We start from the raw sequence: 23,301 nt of genomic DNA, 5'->3' as shown, positions 1-23,301 counted from the left end.
TCTGTATGCATCTCTGCCTTTCCACTTGCCTGTCACTCAGTCACAACTTGGTGACAACTAAGTGACAACAGACGAGTGTGGTGACTTGAGGCAAAGTTCTGTCATTTGGCTTCCCGTGTATCGGCTGAGTCACGGTGGTGATAGTTGGGAGGCTGAATGTGTTAGCGGAGCGAGTTTTGACTTCAGAGGCTGACTCTAATGCTCTTGTCCTGTTAGTGGAGGTGACTAATGACACTGTTTTCTGTTTGCCGGTCTGCACTCCTTCTGTCTGCCTACTATTGGTGTGTGCATCCTGCTCCACTCTGGCACTCTGAGGAAGTTTTCACTGGACAAATGTAGAGCAAGCAGACCAGAGGATGCCAATGTAAAAGGGTGTAAACCTGTGGATTCCTTGCTGGAGATGTACTCAAAACTATCGTCCAGATGCGATAGTTTAGTTTATTCAATCACGTCTTTCCAAAATTCTGTATTTTTACTTCCATTTATTCACATTTGTCACTTCAGGCCACCGACAAAATGTTGGTTATGAAGTATGGAGGCCTTGAGTGGCAAGTGGGAGAAAAACAAAAGGATTTTAAAAATGAACAAAAAATTCCCCGCTCAAACCTTTACAAATGGTTAAAAAAAAAAAAAAAATATATATATATATATATATATATATATATTAATCATCCTGGCAAAACAAATTATAATTTCACCTGGCAAAATGGTTTTCTTCACCAGTTTATAGAACAATAAAGGGATTTAGAGAGATCATACTTACATATTGTTTGCATTTGTCAGGACACAAAACAAGTTAGATTAGATCCAGAAATGATCATCAGATAATTGTCTTCCCTATAGAAGACTATTGGGGGCTCAGTGGTAGACCGGGGTCGTCCTTCAATCAGGATCGGTGGTTCAGACACTGAACCCCAATTTGCCCCCGCAGGCTGTTCCTGTGGTGTGTGAATGTTAGTTAGTTCTGATGGGCAGGTGGCGCCTTGCATGGTAGCCCATGTCATCATTGTGAGAATGGGTGTGAATGATGACAAGTAGGGTGAATGCGCTGGTCGGAAGACTAGAAAAGCGCTAAGTACAGACCATTTATTGGATTTATTTAAACAATAATTAATAACACTATTTGTGGAGGTGGGAAGATCTTCAAGCAGCACTTTAGCACTTCATTTGTCATGGATTTCTTGGAAATGTCTTTATATATATGAAGGTCTTTATTAAAGTTTTCCCACACCACATTGCAATCATTTGTACAGTTGGACATCTGATGGTAAAATAATCCAAAAGGCTGTAGAATCCTATTCACTATCTGTGGAAGGAGAACATAATTTTCAATCTGAAGTATCACTCTGTCATTTACTGTTCTGAGCCCAGTGTGTGTGCAGGACACCGAGCTGCTCAGAGGCCAAACCCCGACTAGCACAGACGTCATCGCCCTCCAGTGAGTGGCGGCCTCCAGTGCTGCTTGACATATGGAGCCGGTCACAGTCTGCTTGAGTAAAAAGCAGGGGCAAGGATTACACGGGTCATGGAGGACCCCCCCCCGCCACACACACACACACACACACACACACACACACACACACACACACACACACACACACACAGTGCGCTCGTTAGTCTTGTCCAAGCCGTTTGTAGGCTGACGAGAAATCCAAATCTATCATTGTGAAATGAGCTGAAAACTGTTCTGAGTTGAAATGTAATCAAATGTGTTTCATGAAAAGGTCGAGATGGAAGAGGCTTTCTTTTTTTATTTATACGAGACATACCCATAACAAACCTTAGGAAAGAACACAAACAAAGGGGCAATCTAAAAATGAATAATGCCTTGAGTAAGTCAAATAATAGGGTTGTAGTTTTTTTTCTTTTCCAATTTCATGTTGTGTTGTGCTACTTTTGTAATGCCTTGTAGCAATTATTTTTCTCCAAAAAGAAATTGTCTTCCAATGGGTTTATTTCTAGGAAACTTGAATCAAGAACAAATCTAAATCTATCTTTGAACATAAATGTTATACCCTACAGAAAACATACAGGGAATAGAAAAAACAATGCATTCCTCTACAGAATCAACGTAATGATTGTTAAACATTTGTGAAAACATTTCTTTGGGAGGAAAATGTCTTCAATTGAAAGATTCTGTTACATTTTTATATATATCGTTGATGAAATAAAAGGAAAGATAAAAAAATTTAAATTAACAATGCATCAAACCAAATCCAATTATGCATTCTCATTAAACATCACAGATATACAGAAAATAGTACAGAAAATGTCAAATTGTTTATTTATTCTTGATACCAGGGAATTTGGTGATTTATTGGAAAGTAATAGAAATGCAGTGATTTCAATCTTTATTACCGTATTCATGAGGTTCATAAACTGAGAAAGTGAAACAAACAAATTGTCCACTATGAAAGACTGAATTTAAAGTATTTGTCAGTTGTAGTTGAAAGTATGTGAATTAAAAATGTTGTTGGGTAAAACCAAGACAATTAAACGTGTCTCTTGGTGTGTAGGAGGCAGACACAGACGACAACCAGGGAACATTGGGCTTTGAAGAGTTCTGCTCCTTCTACAAGATGATGTCAACCCGCAGGGATCTGTACCTCCTCATGCTCACCTACAGCAACCACAAAGACCACCTCAACACAGATGACCTGGCCCGCTTCCTAGAGACTGAGCAAAAGGTACACACTGCGTCATCATTTTAGCTTCTTGGTTTCCACTGAGGTTGACATTGAAAAGTTACTCCACTATTTTGTCATTGCTCTTCTACAACATTGTTGGACTCGGGATGGACTGGATATGGCCTTTTTTCTTTCTTCTTCCTTGTCAAAAATGTGGGGCCTACATTGCCCACAATGCAACTTCTTCCCTTTTAGATATTTCTGTTACTATCATCCCACTTCATTAATGCAGTAGTATACAATCAATGGCCAATTGGTGCTCAAGGCGCTTTCTGAATACTGAACAAATTAAATTCAGCTTCTCATGGGCTTCTTCAGAATCTTACGCCATGATTACGCTGAGACGAGTATTTTCATAATCAGCCATGACAAAAGCCTGTGGAGCGGGGCTGCGTCTCAAACACAGCGTTCAAATGTGATTAATGGGGGAAAAAATTGATTAAAGCGCATCAAGCTCTTACCATTGCTTTGCTGTTCAATTATATAGTTAATCATAATTAAATTCGGACTGATGGCAACCTCATGTCTGCATTTGCTATTGTACCACTGTTCCACCACAGTTACTGACATTACAAATGGAAGAAAGTAGTAAAGCTTTAAAATTAAATCAAGCACTTGCTTTAAGGGCAGCCTTGCGCTGAAAGTTGAGATTATTTAAACTTTTTTTATGCTTCTAATCATTTTTAGTGGTGCATATGTAGCTATAACCGTTTCTAGTGGCACGTATGTAGCTATAACCGTTTCTAGTGGCACGTATGTAGCTATAACCGTTTCTAGTGGCACGTATGTAGCTATAACCGTTTCTAATGGCGCGTATGTAGCTATAACCGTTTGTAGTGGTACGTATGTAGCTATAACCGTTTCTAGTGGCACATATGTAGCTATAACCGTTTCTTGTGGCGCGTATGTAGCTATAACCATTTATAGTGGCACGTATTTAGCTATAACCATTTCTAGTGGCACGTATGTAGCTATAATCGTTTCTAGTGGCACGTATGGATCTATAACCGTTTCTAGTGGCACGTATGTAGGTAAACTGAATTGAATTGATTATTCAATTCAGTTTATTTTGTATAGGCCAATATCACAAATTACAAATTTGCCTCAGAGGGCTTTACAATCTGTACACATACGACATCCCAGTCCCAGGACCTCACATCGGATCAGGAGGTTCCTGAACGCATCGCTCTCTCTCTTCCGGTAAGCGTATTGCATCACTTCCGGTTGCCAGCTTAGCAGCTTGCGATGTTTTCTTCTACCCCTCCCGCTCCCTCTTGCTCAGAGTGTCTCATGTATAGCTATTCCTCTGCCTCTCTTAATGATAACGGTACATGCAACGAGTGTAGTTCATTTGCTAGGTGGAGGCAGTTCTAAGTGGGTTAGATGCACGGCTCCGCACCATCGAAGCTCAGACAGTTACGCTAGTTAGCTCGCCACCCCCCATAGCCGGTGCGGAGCCTTTAGGGGACTTACGAGATTTATTAGAGCAGCCTGATAATAAGGAGTTGCAGTAATCTAGTCTGGAAGTAACAAATGTGTGAACCAACTTTTCTGCATCTTTTTGAGACAAGATGTGCCTGATTTTTTAAATGTTAAGATTTGCTTAATGTGGGAGTTAAAGGACAAGTCTCGGTCAAAGATAACTAGAGATTCTTTACAGTGGTGTTGGATGCCAGGGCAATGCCATCTACAGAAACCACATCCCCAGATAATTGATCTCTGAGGTGTTCAGGGCCCAGTAAAATAACTTCAGTTTTGTCTGAGTTTAACATCAGGAAGTTGCAGGTCATCCATGTTTCTATGTCTTTAACACATTCTTAAATTTTAGCGAGCTGGTTGGTCTCCTCTGGTTTGATCGATAGATATAATTGAGTATCATCTGCATAGCAATGAAAGTTTATGGAGTGTTTCCTGATAATGTTGCCTAAAGGAAGCATATATAAGGTAATTAAAATTGGTCCAAGCACAGAACCTTGTGGAACTCCGTGATTAACGTTGGTGGTCTTTGAGGCTTCATCGTTTACAAATACAAATTGAGATCGATCTGATAAATAGGATTTAAACCAACTTAGTGCGGTACCTGAAATGCCAATCGACTGATCCAGTCTCTGTAATAGGATGTCATGATCAATGGTGTCGAACGCAGCACTAAGGTCTAATAATACCAGTACGGAGATGAGTCCTTTATCTGATGCAATTAGGAGGTCATTTGTAAAAAAATATGTATGATGAGAGGGGTTGTCCTTAGTGTTTTGGAAGAGGGATGGTAAAAACATTGTGTTGCATGGAGAGACAGGTTACTGCTCCGCCCCCTTTTTTAAATGATTAACAGAGATGGGATCTGATTGATCAATCAGGCAGCTTTAAAGAGCAGCAACCAGACAAACAGTTGGATGCTGCTGCTGGGATGGACAGGAGGATGACATGGTGCCACATCTCATAACTACATTATCCTTATAGTCTCCATGAGGAATACATTTGTTATTATTCTGTTTTCATCACACACGTAATATTGTTGTTTGACATGCATATCTGTAATTTGTAGATGACCAAGGTGACCAAGGACCATTGCCTGGAGATTATCAACAAGTTTGAGCCGTGCTCTGAGAACCAGAAGGAAGGAGTTCTGGGAATTGATGGTAAGTCCACTTTAATTATAATTATTTACCATTAACGCTGTTAGTTTAATCAAGAAGTGTCATAAACGTTCTCATTTGCATATTAATGCATGTGCATCCCTCTAAATTAGTTGCTCCTCATGTCCTCAGAGGACAAACATGTCTGCCAATATATTACATATTCATATTTTCCATTTTAAGTTAAAGAGTTAAATGTTCAGTGCTTTTTTTTTCTGGATACTAAATGCTAGAAGGAGATCTTTCTTTATTGCACAGTCTGGGATACGTCAAAGATTAGCAATTGAAGTGTTTTTAGTTATTGAGATGTCAGGTACAAAAAATTTAAAAAAGGACAAATTCCCACTCGTTGCGTTAGAGGGACCTAGAAAATACAATAAATTCATATAATTTTCCACTTTGACTTGACCATCACTACAAAATATTAATTGTTTTCACTCCGACACACAGTTGACCACTTGTCAGGCTACACTTTAGAATGGGTTGAAGAGAAAAATAATAATTAAAAGTGTTGTAAAAAGGAAGCTGTCCAACTTTCTTATAGGTATTACGAACTACACTCGCAGCCCGGCGGGGGATATCTTCAACCCAGAACACTACAACGTGAACCAGGACATGAACCAGCCGCTGTGCAACTACTTCATCGCCTCCTCACACAACACCTATCTGATGGGGGACCAGCTGATGTCCCAGTCCAGGGTAGACATGTACGCCTGGGTGCTGCAGGCCGGCTGTCGCTGTGTAGAAGGTCAGCATGCACATGTGGAAAACACACTGGTGTAGACGTTATAGTATACAAGCACAGTTTAAAACAAGGCTGACATTTTGGATTCAATCTGCCATTTTCATCGTTTTCTGCGTTAGGGATGGGGTTCAGGAGCATTTTATTGAATCTGAATTCCATTGTAAATCCTCTTGTTGAAGTCATATTCTTTTAAGCCCCTTATCAAATCTTTTTACCATGATAAAAAGAACGTACCGTTTCTATTTAGCTCAGTATCACACTGTACCTAAAACCACGGAGGTTCTGCTGAGCCAAAAGAAGAAAGCTGCACCCTGAAAATAATACTAATTCTGCTGGATGAACAGTTAAGCAGGGAGGTCCCCCCCTTTGGCATGAGTGGACTGACAGTTTAGCTGCAGGCTAGGACCTAATTAGTCCATAGATTTTAAAGTGATATTTTATTCCACCCAGCTGATGGTATTTAACATGAAAATAATTTTTGGGTGTAGAAACATAACAAAGATTAGGGGTATAATGATACACAGAAGCCACAGTTTGGTCCCGGTTTAGGATTCGGGGTTTGGTGTAAGTTCGCTACAGTCGATAATGTTAAAGACAAACACAGTCCTGCTGGGGGCTGACGCAGAATTTTGCAACTTTGGTAAGCTGTTTTCATTCTAAAAAAATAAGGAACATTTCAAATACCTTTTGTGTTACACTGAACTGATGACAGTAGCTGCACTGCTGGCAACCAGCCCTTTTTTCTGTCACCAGCGTAGCATTAAAGCATGGACAAATGAGCAAGCTAGCTTGCTAACTAGCCATCTGTTTGCTCGTTAGCTAGCTAGCGTGCTAATCACACCATGGCTGGTGACAGAGAATGAGCTGAACAAAGTTGTCCGTCTGATCACGAGGTGCTTTCCTACTCTGGGACTGGAGTGTGTCAGTGAAGCAGCAAGTTGTTAACATAATCATTTACTCTGACTCGCTACGCTTCCTAATGTTGTTTAATCCCCTCTGAGTCTGCAACATGCACAAATTAGCCTGCTAAAACGGTTGCACTGGCAACGATACACAAAAAAACGTTGATTTGAATCCCATCTGTTATTCGACACTTACTTCTTAGTCCATACAATCATTGCCGGGTCATCGTTTAGGTCGTTGGCTTTACTAACGACTGTCTCTTCCTGTCCGTCCACAGTGGACTGTTGGGACGGTCAGGACGGTGAGCCCATCGTCCACCACGGCTACACCCTCACCTCCAAGATCCTCTTCAAAGACGTCATCGAAACCATCAACAAGTACGCCTTCGTCAAGAGCGAGTATGTATCCACACACACACACACACACACACACACACACACACACACACAGACACACACACACACACACACATATATATATATGGCCATGTACGCTGTCGGTGCACATCGTAATGTTGCATCACACAAGCTGTTGGATTGTTAAAATGGGGGAAATGAGGCTTGGAATAGAATTGCATGGTCGGATGGGCATAACACCTCCCAAAGCTTCTTTACATCTGAAACATATTAGGTTGCAGTGTGTCTTGTTTTAAAGGCTTTCAAAGATTGGTTGGTGTTTGTGTCATATTGTGTTCCCTTGTTATTTAGTAGATTTTTCTTTCTAGTGTGCAATAAGTCTTTTTTTATATGTATGAGGGAAACCTTTCTTCTAGAATATATGTATTACCTTTCATTTAATAGAGATGACAGACATGAAGAGGGAAATAACCTTGGATGTTGACTTGGATTAGTACATGAATCAATGTAATATAAAAATGTACAGCTCAAGTTGGACCTAAATTAGTTCAAATCAATGGCCCCTTAAAAACCACATGTTCCCTACCCCAGATATAGTTTCCCCAACAATGCATGAAGATCTAAAACAAACAAGATGGGTACTTAAGATCTACTGCAACTCCAGCGACTCAATAGCTATATTTAGAACCCGCTGCTACTCGGCCAGCTCTTTAGGGAGGCCTTAAAGCTCGCAGGGACCCCATTCCACAAAACTACTGCTGGATTTCAAAAAAACATGCCCTTTCACGTACAGCTTTTGAATCTGACTAGTGTGGACTTCATTTCCCCCGAGAAAAATAATTACATAAATATTCGGGCACCATATCATCGACAATCATGTGAACAGTACACACTTTAATACATGACACTTTCTCCCCCACTCTGAGCCACTTGATTAAACTAGCAGGGAGAAGAGTTTAAGAATCAACCTCACTAGTTTCTACTGAGAGGTCTGAAGCTTCTTTTTTTCAAGATCTAAGGAGCATTGTCATAGAAAGAGGCAGGAGGGGAGAACGAAGAATATAGTTAATTTAACGATTATCGTCCTCCTCCTGGTCTAACAATGCAGGTAAGGGAGGTGAGAGTCGAGCTAAACGGTTAGCTCCGTATCTCTCCACCATCGCTGGATTTGAAGACTTGTCTGACAACCATGTTCAAACTCTGCCTTCATTTTGACATCAACTCCTGTGAAGGTTGTGACCATAGACTGTAAGAAGTGGACGTAGTTATCACGACTTCACCCATTGGTTTGTAGACATGTTTTGAAGCCTCGACTTCGGTGATTTCATCTTGGATTACGGGCGTCGCCATGTTGTTTTGCAACCAATGAACAGAAGTTACCATATTTGGAATGTGGAGGAGTGACGTAGAGACGCCGTATACTTCTGTGGTATCAGCAGCAACCTGTCAATCACAGTAAGCCTGCCCTAAAGCATTACCTGCTTTATGGTCTGTTTGGCTCTAAAAGGACCATAATTTACTGAATGAACATTATGCTGTATTAATAATAATAATAATGCATTGAATTTATATATCGCTTTTCATGATACTCAAAGACACTTCACATAATTATAACATCCTAAAAGCTAAAAATAAATAAATAAGAATAACTAAAATACAGGTAAAACAAATGGGGACTTTGAGTCGCTCGGACCCTAATAAAAAAACCAAAACGCATTAAAAGCAGTTCTGAACAGGTGGGTTTTGATTTGCGATTTGAATATGGAAAGATCAGTGCAGTCTCGGATGAGTTTGGGGAGAGAGTTCCAGAGGGAGGGGGCAGATATAGAGAAGGCTCTGTCCCCCCACGTCCGGTGCTTGGTCCTATGTGGGATGGACAGGAGATCGGCATCAGAGGAGCGGAGCCGACGGGATGGAGTGTGGTGGTGGAGCAGGTCGGTGAGGTAGGAGGGGGCCTGATGGAGTGTGGTGGTGGAGCAGGTCGGTGAGGTAGGAGGGGGCCTGATGGAGTGTGGTGGTGGAGCAGGTCGGTGAGGTAGGAGGGGGCCTGATGGAGTGTGGTGGTGGAGCAGGTCGGTGAGGTAGGAGGGGGCCTGATGGAGTGTGGTGGTGGAGCAGGTCGGTGAGGTAGGAGGGGGCCTGATGGAGTGTGGTGGTGGAGCAGGTCGGTGAGGTAGGAGGGGGCCTGATGGAGTGTGGTGGTGGAGCAGGTCGGTGAGGTAGGAGGGGGCCTGATGGAGTGTGGTGGTGGAGCAGGTCGGTGAGGTAGGAGGGGGCCTGATTATGGAGGGCTTTGTGAGTGAGGAGAGGGATTTTATATTGTATTGGATCCGTTGTGGAACGGGGAGCCAGTGAAGGCTCTGGAGAACAGGGGTGATGTGATCACGGGAGCGGGAGTGGGTGAGCAGGCGAGCAGCAGAGTTCTGGATGTATTGGAGTTTGTTTAGGATTTTGGAAGATGTGCCATAAAGAATACTATTGCAATACTCAATTCTGGAGGTGATGAAGGCGTGGATTAAAGTTTCAGCAGCAGATGAGGAAAGTGATGGGCGAAGACGGGCAATGTTTCTTAGGTGGAAGAAGGAGGTTCTGGTGATTTGTTTGATGTGATGTTCAAATGAGAGGTTGCTGTCAAACATGACTCCGAGGTTGCGGATGTGAGGGGAGGGAGACAGAGTGGAGTTGTCGATGGTGAGGCAGAAGTTGTGACTGGTTTTTGTGAGAGATTTGAGGCCGATGATGATCATATCCGATTTATCACAGTTGAGTTTGAGAAAATTCGTTTGCATCCATGATTTAATGTCAGTGAGACAGTTGGTCAGAGTGGAGTGAGTCGTAGTATTAATGGCCTTCGTGGAGATGTAGAGCTGGACATCATCAGCGTAGCAGTGGAAGAGGAGACTGTGATGACGTATGATGTTTCCAAAAGGGAGCAGGTAGAGGATGAATAGAAGAGGACCAAGCATCGAACCTTGGGGGACGCCCTGAGACAGAGGAGCAGTGGAGGAGGTGCAGTTGTTGATGCTGATGAATTGTTGTCTGTTTGTTAGATATGATTTGAGCCAGGAGAGAGCAGTTCCGGTGATGTTGAGGGACGATTCAAGGCGGGAGAGAAGGATGTTGTGGATGATGGTGTCGAAGGCTGCAGTGAGAGTATTGAAGAAGACGTGACACTAGAGATTGAGACCACCAACAGACTGTCATAGAAATAGCTTGCAAAGTCCTCAAAACCTCTTTTGTGGTTGTTCCTGCTTCTTCAATACCAGTGAAGACAAAACAAGTGCATAATCACATTAAGAGACCGGTAAAGTTTGCTGCTGCAGACACACTAAATTGCACAGTATATTTGATATGTGTGCATTTATGTCTAATACAGATGCATGAATTTATGACAGACACTCAATGGTTCAGGGTAGAGCTGTACAATATATACTTGTTAGCTGTGAGCAACTGGTCTCCATGGCAATTGGCAACAATGGGGACGTTTCAGAGAGATTGGTGTTAAAAAAGCACATCACTTTGAATTTTAAATATTATAACAAACATTCACTTACCATGGCCAGATCTTGAACTGTTAGTCCTATAATATTTGGGAGGCATAGTTGGTCTCAGCAGAGAGTTCCTGTTTCATTGGTGTAAGTTTCATGTGTTTTCTTTATTTTGTCACCCATCTGTATCTACAGACAGGTGTTTATCCCTGTAAGCAAACATAAAATCCCCTGCACACACACACACACACACACACACACACACACTACCCTCCTCCTCCTCCTCCTCCTCTTCACAAATCTGCATTAGAATCTGATAATTTCATCCACCTGCAGAGTATGGAGGGTGCAGAGAAAAATCCCTATTTTTAGATTTTTTATGAAAACATACTTGTGGACATTATATTCCAAAGATAGTTAACAGCGAGGAAACAAGGTCAAAGGCTGCATTCAACATCAAAGAAGCGATCAGATTTTCCGGGGCACCATATGAAAAGTGGCCTCCATAGAGGGCTGACGGGGACAAGACTGGGACAAGAGGCTCCCGTCTGACTGAGACTGGCAATGGTTCCATGTAATATGTTGTGAATGAGGAGTCTGTGACAGCCGTCACCAGAGGCTTTGTGGTGTTTTTCTCTCCATCCGGTCCGTTCTCTAAAATAGGAAATATCATGCCTCATCGCCTGCAGGGAATTTCCTTTGAACAGGCGTCCACTTGGAATCGAGGATGAACTGATTAGAATTTGGTGGTCAAAAGTCACGGAGTCTTTATAATGATTTCATCTACACATAAAAGTGTGATCGTGTCGTTGCCCTTTATTTACAAGCGATACCAGTACTGAAGTGTTATTGTTGGAGCACAAGTGTCCTCAACAAGAGGAAGAAGTGATTTTGAAGTACCTCTATGCCAAAGACTTGGAGACGAGATGTTTACTGAGCTATAAGACCATTTGGATTGACTAGAATAAACACTTTGAAGAGTGCTGTGCCATCAGTGTACGTTTTAGTGTCTGCTAGAAGAATACATTTCTCTTCAAAGAAGAATTTAATTTAACGTTAGTAGCCCTGAAGATTATTACAATAGCATCATTTTTCTTTTACTGTGTAAATGTAAATACGGATTATTTGTACATCTGGTAGGCCAAGCAAGCATTAGGCCCCAATCCGACAGGCCACTTTAATAAAACACCTTGGAACTGCGCATTGGGCAAGTGTGGTGCACCTGTAGAGCAAATGGGATTCAACATGAGAATAAAAATGCATCAAAGCAGTTGGTTTCTTACCATTGCTGTGCTATTGGACAAGGTGATTTGGGGTTTGAGACACAAAAAGGAAGTGTTGTGAAGCTCTTCCGTGATCTGATTGGGCCACAGCCATGCGCCCAAACATTTAGAAACTCAACACAAGAGGAAAACAATGTTTTTTATGGTGGCAGGTTTCTAGCGACGCTTCTGTCTGATCGAGGCCTGAACGTGTGAATGAATTTGCTGTCTGTATTGAAATATTGTACATGGCAGTGGGGATATTCATAAAACATCAAAAGGCTAAAAGGAGCTTGTAACTACTACAAGACCAACACGACTAGTCTACAGCCACACCAGCCGCTCTCTGAGGCTCCAGCCAGTTAATGTCAATTGGGTTCCTTCTGAAAGAATGTTTTACCTTTTGTTCAAGTAATGTACGTTGTATTTTATTCCAGCCCTGTTGTCACGTCGTAATTGTACTGCACCGTGTACTGCTGTGCTCATGGATGAGTCAACAAACATCTTTAATGGTGACTTTGATTCATTGTGAACTCTGCTGCAGGTTCCTATTAAAAGAAAGAAGAAAAGAAATGTACTCTTTTATTGATCCCCATGGGTAACTTCTTTTCTGCATTGACCATCCTTAGTTATTGAGTGAAGCGCCCGGGGAGCAACTGGGGGTTCAGTCTCTTGCTCAAGGACACTTCAACATGACCTATGGGGAGAGCGGGGATCCAACCGGCTACCTTGAGGTTACCGGACGATCACTCTCCCCATGAGCTACAGCCGACCCTAAGTTGACATAAAACCGTGTCCTGTTGTCCTCCCTGCTCTTTCCGCCCCATAACTCTAATCTGTTGTGTGATGTCTCTCAGCTACCCGGTCATCCTCTCCATCGAGAACCACTGCAGTGTTCTCCAGCAAAAGAAGATGGCCCAGTACCTGACTGAGATCCTGGGGGACAAACTGGACCTGTCCAACATCAAAGTCGACGAGTCCGGATGGTTGCCGTCGCCGGCGACACTCAAGGGCAAGATTCTCGTCAAGGTAGAGTCGGAGCGAAAAGCCCCAGAAGCAACGTGACCGACTCTCTCAGGAGTCGGTCCTCGAGCAAATATTTCAGTTTGTTTTATCATCAGGAGTTTGAACCTTACAGAGCAGACTTCAAAGGCAGGAGATTGCAGGCTGACTGAAGCGATGTGATTAAGAGAAGAGAATGAAAAACACAAAACGTTGAGCGTTGGACGGAATAAAAAGTGTTTAGTTACTGCAGACTATATGTATGTATGTATGTGTATTTATATTATATTTGCTGGGAAAAGATGAACAAATTTAATCGATTAATCGCATGACATCTTCCACTGCACTAATCGGCCTGCAGTCCGCTGCGCTCCATTTGGCCGAGGCTTATGTTCATTTTTCTTGCGTTGGTTTATCCAGTTGTCCCGCACGCCACATCCAAAGTAGTCTGACGAAGTTTCGCTCCACTAGTTGTTTCAATACTGTGTAACGCCTTTTAGACGTACTTCATGCTCGTAGTCCTCCAGTGATAAGATAACTCCAGTTTGCAGTGGTTACAAATAGCTTTGCTTTTATCAACTACACCGTCTGGTAGAGATTTAAAATGAAAATGTCCATTTAAAAGTGCCTTTCTCCATGTTCTCGGTCAATGTGTGCAGCAGTGTTAAGCCCCTCCCAGTGCAAAAAAAAAAAAGCCCTAATATATATGTACCGGTATATGTTCTCAATGCACAGAATTACATTTCCCTTCATTTGCCACCAAATGTACCTTAAAATGCACCCAGAAGTATTATGTGTTTATTGTGAAAGCTCATAGCTGATGCAAACCATATGTCCAGGTTGGCACTGTAGCTCCGTTTGTGATGCAAACCGTTAAAGCAAAGTTGGTCTCAAACATGCCGTTAACCAGCAGAGGCATGTGGGTGAGCGGCGGCAGCAGCCCTCTGTTAGCAGGGGAGGGAACAGTATTGAGGTTAATCGAGCTCTATTGATGCCAGATGCCATCGCTAAAGAGAAGGCACTTCGCCATCATCTTGCACGGTAAGGACTGCTCTGCCAGCTGTTAAGTGCTACTACCTGTCTGTACTCAGCAGAGTGTCAGCGGTGGCACCAATGTGGACGCACCGTGAGGAGCAGTGCCCTGCAGTAGTGTGGGTACCAGGGTCAGACAGTATCAGCCACTAAATCCTCTTGCCATGAAGAGAAGAGGATTAAAGCTTCTACAATTCCCAACACTGATCGTGTTAAAAGATTTCCTTACTCGATAAATGAGACACTTGAGAACAGTCGGAGCAGGATTGGTTTGCAAACACACCACATGCTATAGTTTTGATAGTTAAAGTCAGATAGATAGACAGGGCACTGAAAACAGGAGTTCAACATTCTGACGGTAAATATTAAATGTGGTACAGTTAGTCATTAAGTCTGCACACTGACTGAGGGATACTAGTAACAGAGATATGTAGTTTAATGTAGATATGTAGTTTAATATCTGAAGCTAACATTAGCCACCACGAATTCCACCACAAAACAGGTGGGACAGGAAATTTGGGGTGGGGTAGGGGGTACACTACTCCCTCCCTACGTTACGCCACACCTTACACTATGCCCTTTTCCCGACACTACCCCCTACAATACTCCCTACGCTACTCCCAACACTACAGCCTACACTACTCCCAACACTACCCCCTACACTACTCCCTACACTACTCCCAACACTACGGCCTACACTACTCCCAACACTACGGCCTACACTACTCCCAACACTACGGCCTACACTACTCCCTACACTACTCCCAACACTACGGCCTACAATACTCCCTACACTACTCCCAACACTACGGCCTACAATACTCCCAACACTACGGCCTACACTACTCCCAACACTACGGCCTACACTACTCCCTACACTACTCCCAACACTACGGCCTACACTACTCCCAACACTACGGCCTACACTACTCCCAACACTACTCCCAACACTACGGCCTACAATACTCCCTACACTACTCCCAACACTACGGCCTACACTACTCCCAACACTACGGCCTACACTACTCCCAACACTACGGCCTACACTACTCCCTACACTACTCCCAACACTACGGCCTACACTACTCCCAACACTACCCCCTACACTACTCCCTACACTACTCCCAACACTACGGCCTACACTACTCCCAACACTACCCCCTACACTACTCCCTACACTACTCCCAACACTACGGCCTACAATACTCCCAACACTACGGCCTACACTACTCCCAACACTACGGCCTACACTACTCCCTACACTACTCCCAACACTACGGCCTACACTACTCCCAACACTACGGCCTACACTACTCCCAACACTACTCCCAACACTACGGCCTACAATACTCCCTACACTACTCCCAACACTACGGCCTACAATACTCCCAACACTACGGCCTACACTACTCCCAACACTACGGCCTACACTACTCCCTACACTACTCCCAACACTACGGCCTACACTACTCCCAACACTACGGCCTACAATACTCCCTACACTACTCCCAACACTACGGCCTACACTACTCCCTACACTACGGCCTACAATACTCCCTACACTACTCCCAACACTACGGCCTACACTACTCCCAACACTACGGCCTACACTACTCCCAACACTACGGCCTACACTACTCCCAACACTACGGCCTACACTACTCCCAACACTACGGCCTACAATACTCCCTACACTACGGCCTACACTACTCCCAACACTACGGCCTACAATACTCCCTACACTACTCCCAAGACTACGGCCTACAATACTCCCAACACTACGGCCTACAATGCTCCCAACACTACAGCCTACAATGCTCCCTACTATACTCACTACACTACCCCCTACAATGCTCCCTACACTACTCACTACACTACCCCCTACAATCTTCCTACACTACTCACTACAATGCTCCCTAAAATGCTCCCTACACTACTCACTACCCCTAAAATGCTCCCTACACTACTCACTACACTACCCCTACAATGCTCCCTACACTACTCACTACACTACCCCTACAATGCTCCCTACACTACTCACTACACTACCCCTACAATGCTCCCTACACTACTCACTACACTACCCCCTACAATGCTCCCTACTATACTCACTACACTACCCCCTACAATGTTCCCTACACTACTCACTACACTACCCCCTACAATGCTCCCTACACTACTCACTACACTACCCCCTACAATGCTCCCTACACTACTCAATGCACTACTCACAATTTATAATGCGAACCGTTGCTGACTCGTTTTCTTCTCCACCAGGGGAAGAAACTGCCTTCCAACATTGATGAGAACGCAGAGGAGGGGGACGTTTCCGACGAGGATAGTGCTGATGAGATGGACGACGACTGCAAGCTGATGAACGGAGATGTATGTACCTTGTTTGGTCTGTTTCTCTACTTTGCCACATGTACAGTATGTCTCCAATCTACCAGAGTTACACGCAGCCTGTGTGCTATTGTCCAGCAGATGAAATGTGCATGTATTTTCTGTTCTTTATGGTTCACGTTTAAATTGAGCTCTGGTAATTGAGTGTTCTTCCTCGATTGTCTTTTAGTGTATCTCCTATATTGCTATCCCTGCCGTTTGCTTCTGTCTCTTTCTTTCTGTGTGGCTATTTGTTCTCATTTCCTGCTTTTCTCTCTTCCTGTTTGTCCCTTCTTCTTCTTCTTCTTCTTCTTCTTCTTCTTCCTCCTCTTCTCTTCAACTGTTGCTCGCTTCTGTCAAAGTGGAAGGTACTGTATACAAAGCTCATCCTCCACCAACTCAGAAACCTCACCCAGTCATCTGCCATACTCTCCCATCTTACATGTGGATGTGTAAAGTGGTAATGGAGGACCAAAGACACTTGGCCCTGCATTATTGCATCTTGAAGATGCTCCATGAAGATTCTTTATCTGGAACCAAACACGCACATTGTTAGGCATGTAGGTCAGTTATGAGCAGTAAAATAACAATGGTCCCAGAATCTGCCATAGGTCAACACTTGGTAGGAGAATGTTTCAAGTGGGATAGTCACATAGACTAATATGCAGACTGTGGACATAACTGATGAATGATGAAGATGAAGAACGTTATTGCAAATCAGCCATGTGAGCAGCTGGTATATGTTGCAGTTTGAAGGGACAGTTCAGGTGTTTTGTAGTGTGGTTGTATGTGGTGCTTCTCCATAGTTAGTGTTTTACTACAGTAGATGGGGTACCAGCACGGGAGCAAAGCAATGTACTGCTGTGGGCGTATTTTAGACACCTAAAATAATCTTTAGAAGTGTAGCTATATTTAGAATATGTTCACTACTTTACCTCTCTGACGGGGACGGGGCCCTTTTATATGCTCTCTTCAAAGCCACATGACTCTCCTTTTTGACAAGTAGTAATTGTACCTCACAGAACATGGAAATGTTGTTCTACCTCTGCCTCTATTGGTTTGTTTTAGTGGCTGGTGAACCTGAACTAATCCTCTACGGGTTAGGGTTAGTCTCACATCACGTCATTATGTTTTTTGTCCAAGGAGAGTCCTGTGTCTTGAAAGAGAGCATAGATGACAGCTTCAGTTCCCCTTCAGAAAGGTCTGTCTGACGGCAAGGTAAAGAGGTGAAATTATTCAAAATATAGTTGCACTTATATTTAGGTGTCTAAAATACACCCACAGCCATATATTACTTTGCTCCAGTGCTAGTACTCCTATGTAATACTCCATATACTGTAGTAACACACTGAATATGGAGAACAAGCGTACAACCACACTTCTAAACATCACAATTGTCCCTTTAAGTACGGTTATCGGTGCTGATTATGTGAGAGAACATTTGAACACTGACCAATGTGGTCAGTGGTTAACACATGAATGTTTTTTGACCCATCGCAACTCGTGATGCTTTGATGAGACGTGTGTAATGCAGCATGTGTGGGCTTTCTGTTCACTTTACAGAACAGATGCACTAACAAAATCATCTTTAAGTACTGAGGCTTCAGGTGTCGTCCAACATGTTTTAAATAGTCAATGTTGTATTTACGTCTGGGTGGAAAACAAAGATTTCTTATCAGGACGTTGAAAGTAATAACTATAATGCACAGTATGCTGTGTGGAATCTGATTGGAACAAAGCGCTCAGATTAAATGTAATGTTTTATAATAAATGTGTAATCTGACTGCATCATGTCCATCTTATCAGACGGACAGCAACAACTGGCCAACGTTCTTTCATAAAACAATCTCAATATTGTTCCATTTTGACACATCTGTACTGAGTACTTAAAGTCTTCAGCATGTTGCCTGTGGACTGAAGAAGTTTACGGAGACACTGCCACCTTGTGGCTGAACTGAGTATGTGCATATTATTGTCTCAATAAGCACATACTTCATCTTCATAATGTGTGTCCCACCGTCATCATTCTCTGCAATGCCTTCCCATGTGGATATGCTTACATTGCTAAAGAGGTCCATCCATCAACCAACCGGGGAGCTTCCCCCTCATGTCACATGTTGCATTGCTTCATCTTTGCTTTCTCGTGAAATGTGAGTTCTGGTTGGATCCTGCATGATTAGTTTTTCTTCTTCTGGTCAGAGTGAGTGAGTGAGCGATCATCATCCTGACTTATCTTCTTCAGTAGAGCTCCTCAGATAAAGCCAGGCGACTCATTGGTTCACCTCGATTGTACAAACACACCTTTTTTACCTTTGCTGACGTGCACAATGCATCTAGTTTCTTTTGAAATCTGCAATTTCCAGTGTGACTTGGGGTTTTGCACATTTGCTGTAATTTCTTTTCAGTTATTCGTTACGACTATTAACTATCAGAAAATAGTAAAACATGTCCATCACAAAACATGTCCCAGAGTCCATAAAGACATCTTAAACTCACTTTTCCTTTGTTAAAACAACAGTCCAAAGCAGAGAAAAGTAGCAAATTCTCACATTTGAGAGAATAAGACATAAATAAGATAACCGAATGAATGTTTGGCATTATTGTATGATGACTTCAGGAAGTATTAATAGATAGATTGTATTAATAATGTATAGAATTATTGTCAAGTACCTAACATACAGTAATAATAAAAAAAGAGCAGAGAGAAAGATAGAAGTTGAAGATCCTCCCTAGTCTTTACTCTCATAATGTTCCACATGAATGATTTCAAATTGCCCAAACCTATGGCCTTCTGTTATCAAATGCAGTTACATACTAATAAAAAAAAAGTAAAAAAAAAAATTAATTCAAACACGAATGCTTTATTCCTGCATAGATCACACTGTAAGTGGTGCACTTCAGCCTCTTGTGGCCAGAATGGGTATTACACCAATAAACACAGAAAGAATTATCCTGACACAAATATAAAATAACCTTCCAAAATCTTTTGCGGTTTCACCAGTTTACACCTGTCCAAATCGGTTTCTGAATAGATTACAAAGAATAATGGATGAATACAAAGATTAAATCCATAATTTGATGAGTGATCTTTGCAAAACTCTTTTTTTCCAACTATCACCATAGTTTCTGTATATTTTTAAGGAATTAAGTAAGATTTCTTTCACCTGTTGTTGTTGTTGTTGTTATTAGGTCATGAACACAGGAGACAAAGCCATTTAAATCAGTCTAAAAATGGTGCAATACTTTTTAGCAGACAGGCATAGTCATGTGGTACGTAAGATCATATTTCATATTCTCTGTGTAACTGTTCCCTCCTCCTCCAGACATCAGCCAACAGGAAGCAGATGGAGAACATGGCCAAGAAAAAGCTGGACAATCTGATGAAGGAGTCTAAGATCCGAGACCGAGAGGACCCGGACAGCTTCACCATCGCGGCCCTCCCTCCTGCCGGGAAGCCCACGGACAAAGCCGGCTCCAAGGTTTCATATCCCTGAACTATCTGTCCAGCGTGTGTGTGACATGCAACTGAATATCATTTGAATGCTAAAGGATCGCACGCTGAACCAATATCCAAGCTGTTGCTTCAATATCCATGAATATACATACGAGCCGAGAAGCTGACGGCAGCCTTCTTACTCTTTTGATTTATGAGAAAAAAATAACAACATGGCCTATTGAGCTGGTCTGACCATAAACTACTACTTTTATTAGGACTAAGTTTACTTGTTGCCGCTTCTTTAGTTTCACTTAAAATACGGATTGATTTTAGAATTTGATTCTTTAATTGTTTATTGTGTTATTTGGTATTTTGTGACGTCTGAATACAGACAGAACTCTATACATTTTTCAGAAGTTTAGATGAGTTGCATCCAGCACGTTTCATCACGTTATAATGTGGCTGTGTGGAACTTTCCCCAATAAATGTTGCGCCTAATGAAATGTTTCTCACCAAATCGACTCCCACACTTCCTGTACAATACTCGGCCTGTTAGCCTGGAGCTACTTCTTTCACACTGAAATAGACTTTCACATGCACTTCTTTCCACTACTGAACTAGCCGTCCATATTCATCATGACGAGTTTAGATGAATTTCTTCTACCTCACTGTCTTTTGAATTTGAGTTTTTGATCAATAGTCTTGTTGAGTGATGAAGCAAAGACGGTGTTCCTCATACATTTGAATCTAACTGTAGATCAAAGGAAATTAGGAAAGCCCCGAGAGGGAAGTGAGAAACATCAATTCAGAGATCTATAATGAGTTTCTCCTTGTGCAGCGCGTGAATAGGATTCTCCAGGCTGGTTTTGACAGTCGGATGTCTAACTGTACACATGGTTTCAATGTGGTGAGAGAATACGGTAATAAAGACCTGCACATAAAACAAGTTGCCTTCTGGGAGATCTAATGTGGTGATTGCTTTCTGCAGGATCCATTTTATAAGTTGCTTATCTGTGAAAACAGTTGAAAAGTTTTGGCGGGTGGTATAAATAATATATATATTCAATATTTTCTTTTTCATGGTAAGGTATTTGTTGCTGTAATACTCATTTTGGCCACAGGCGGCACCACGAGCCCATGTGGGACTAAAAGCATTCATTCATGAATTTATAGAAACACAAGATGTGAATCTTGTATTTAGAGCGCATGGAGAAATGAATAATCACCTGGAAGAAAAAAAATTATGTTTCAGTTCTATTGAGGAACTTGAAACGGTTATGCTCAGCATATGTTTTTGAGTCATTGACACGGAAGAGAAAACTATTTAGTTCAGAATTACAAAATGGGTCACCAGGGTGTTGTTTTTCCTCACGTAGAAACAGTCACAGTTTCGTGATTTATTTTTAGAGCCACTTTGAATTTAATTATTTCGAGCATACGCTGATCGATGGAGGAAGAGCTAATCCGTATTTTGTATCGGTTACAAATCTCTAAAATGTTTGGGAACAACAAGAGTTTGTCCTCTGCCGGCAGGTCAAAAGTGATGACGGGACGGACACGGCGGACGAGGGCAATCCCAGCAGCAACAAGCGTACGGGACGCTCCTTCATGGGGAGCTTCTCTAAACGCAAGGTTGGCCTTTTTACTTTCTCTCTTTGCTCTTAGCCTCTCTGAGTCTTGTCCATCGCACTTCTTCTCTGTGGTTGATGTTGTCATGTGACGGAGTGGCTCGTTGCAGCACCATTGCATCAAACAATAAAATGGGCTAGATTTAATAATAAGTGTAATTGGTCTTCTGCAGTCAAACTGTGCTTGTGTGCGTGCTGGAACTGTGAGCCCAGTTTGTTCACAGGAAAGTGAACCCCACAATTGTCATGCTTCATCACCCTGAGGTTTAGAATCACCTGCCATCTAAGAGCCCCCCCCCCCTCACGATGTGTCACCAAAGATCAAAATGTGTATCATCTTGAGTCTTAGTCCGACTGTACAGCATTTCAAGAGCATCCAGGGCATTTTCAAATTGAGTTGTACCGTCGCCAATCATCTCTCCATTATTCTTTGGTCTCTCACACGTTAATAACTCTGTCCTCTGTAGAAAAAGACAACCAAGCTGAAGAAGACGTTGAGCTTTGAGGACACGGACACGGACCAAGAGAGTACAAGCAGCGCCTCCCGTGCCCCTTTGCACCACAACAAGTATGCAGTACACACACACACACACACACACACACACACACACACACACACACACACACACACACACACACACACACACACACCACTAGTATGCAGTATGTTGTACTGACACATGAGTGTTGTCGTTTTCTACAGATGTAAATGATTACACACATCATATGAATACGATGGACAGATGTTGATACCCTTTGAACATTTCAGGATTAGAATGCAACTAAAATAACCCTACTGTGAATCTTTAAATTCTGTCATGTCTAAAGTATGAATAAGCACTGTCCTACTTAGTTATAGGCCCCATATGTGTTTACTCCTGTAACCTGTGACCTTTGTTGATGCTACAGGAAGAAGAAGACCATGAAGTTATCCAGAGCTCTGTCTGATCTGGTCAAATACACGTGCTCTGTGGGTCTCTATGACATCGAGGCACAAGGTGAGCTGAGTGATGGGGTCAGCTGTGGAGGGTGCAGGATGTGGACTAAGTGTCCTTTGCAATCATTTTTGATTGAAAGTGGACATGAAATGAAAAAGGCCTTTTTAAACCTTCCACATCACATCCCGGTCATATTGTGTACCAATTTATTAAACAGTGCAATTCTCAGAATATATATATTTCTTTGTATTGAATATGAAAATCCAATCAAACTAAATATGATGTCTGATTACTACGTAAACTAGTAAGAACCAATTTTAACCAATGACATCAGGACGTCCATCCGTCAATCAATCTAGCTACACTCTATGAATACTCCCACTATACAGGTTTTGGCTCCACCAGTTCACATCTTCCTACCTCCCTGTAGTGTTTGAGCCTGTGTTTGTGTTGCCCCCGGCAGCCAGCTGCAGCTGGCAGGTGTCGTCGCTCAGCGAGACCAAAGCCCACCAGGTGATGCAGCAGAAAGCGGCGTCCTTCATCCACTTCAACCAGCGGCAGCTTTCCCGCATCTACCCGTCCTCCTACCGCGTGGACTCCTCCAACTTCAACCCCCAGCCCTTCTGGAGCGCCGGCTGCCAGCTCGGTACGAGCTCCACCCTACCCGACCTGCTGCCGGTCCCGTTATTAATGCGGCTTATTCACTCGATTTGTAAACTCGCCACTCGTTTTCAGCTGCAGTGTTTTTCTCCTCCCACAGCAGCTGCTTGTCAGCACATTAAAGCTGCAGCTTGTTACTTTTATAG

General features: G+C 42.7%; 1 protein-coding gene across 1 annotated transcript in view; it reads left to right on the top strand.

Annotated features, from left to right (window-relative positions):
* The window catches only part of LOC117734015 (1-phosphatidylinositol 4,5-bisphosphate phosphodiesterase eta-2-like), a 176,811-nt gene that overhangs the window by 139,646 nt on the left and 13,864 nt on the right, over positions 1-23,301 (top strand). The window contains 11 exon segments of the mRNA XM_034538039.1: positions 2,517-2,687; positions 5,233-5,326; positions 5,868-6,071; positions 7,249-7,369; positions 12,935-13,106; positions 16,389-16,496; positions 19,817-19,972; positions 21,463-21,561; positions 22,025-22,125; positions 22,467-22,555; positions 22,959-23,141. Coding sequence (XP_034393930.1) covers positions 2,517-2,687; positions 5,233-5,326; positions 5,868-6,071; positions 7,249-7,369; positions 12,935-13,106; positions 16,389-16,496; positions 19,817-19,972; positions 21,463-21,561; positions 22,025-22,125; positions 22,467-22,555; positions 22,959-23,141 — 1,498 coding nt within the window.

This window comes from Cyclopterus lumpus, chromosome 7, assembly GCF_009769545.1.
Source record: "Cyclopterus lumpus isolate fCycLum1 chromosome 7, fCycLum1.pri, whole genome shotgun sequence".
In the NCBI taxonomy this organism is placed as follows: Eukaryota; Metazoa; Chordata; class Actinopteri; order Perciformes; family Cyclopteridae; genus Cyclopterus; species Cyclopterus lumpus.
The sequence above is the reverse complement of the archived record's forward strand: the minus strand, read 5'-3'. Positions and strand labels throughout refer to the sequence as shown.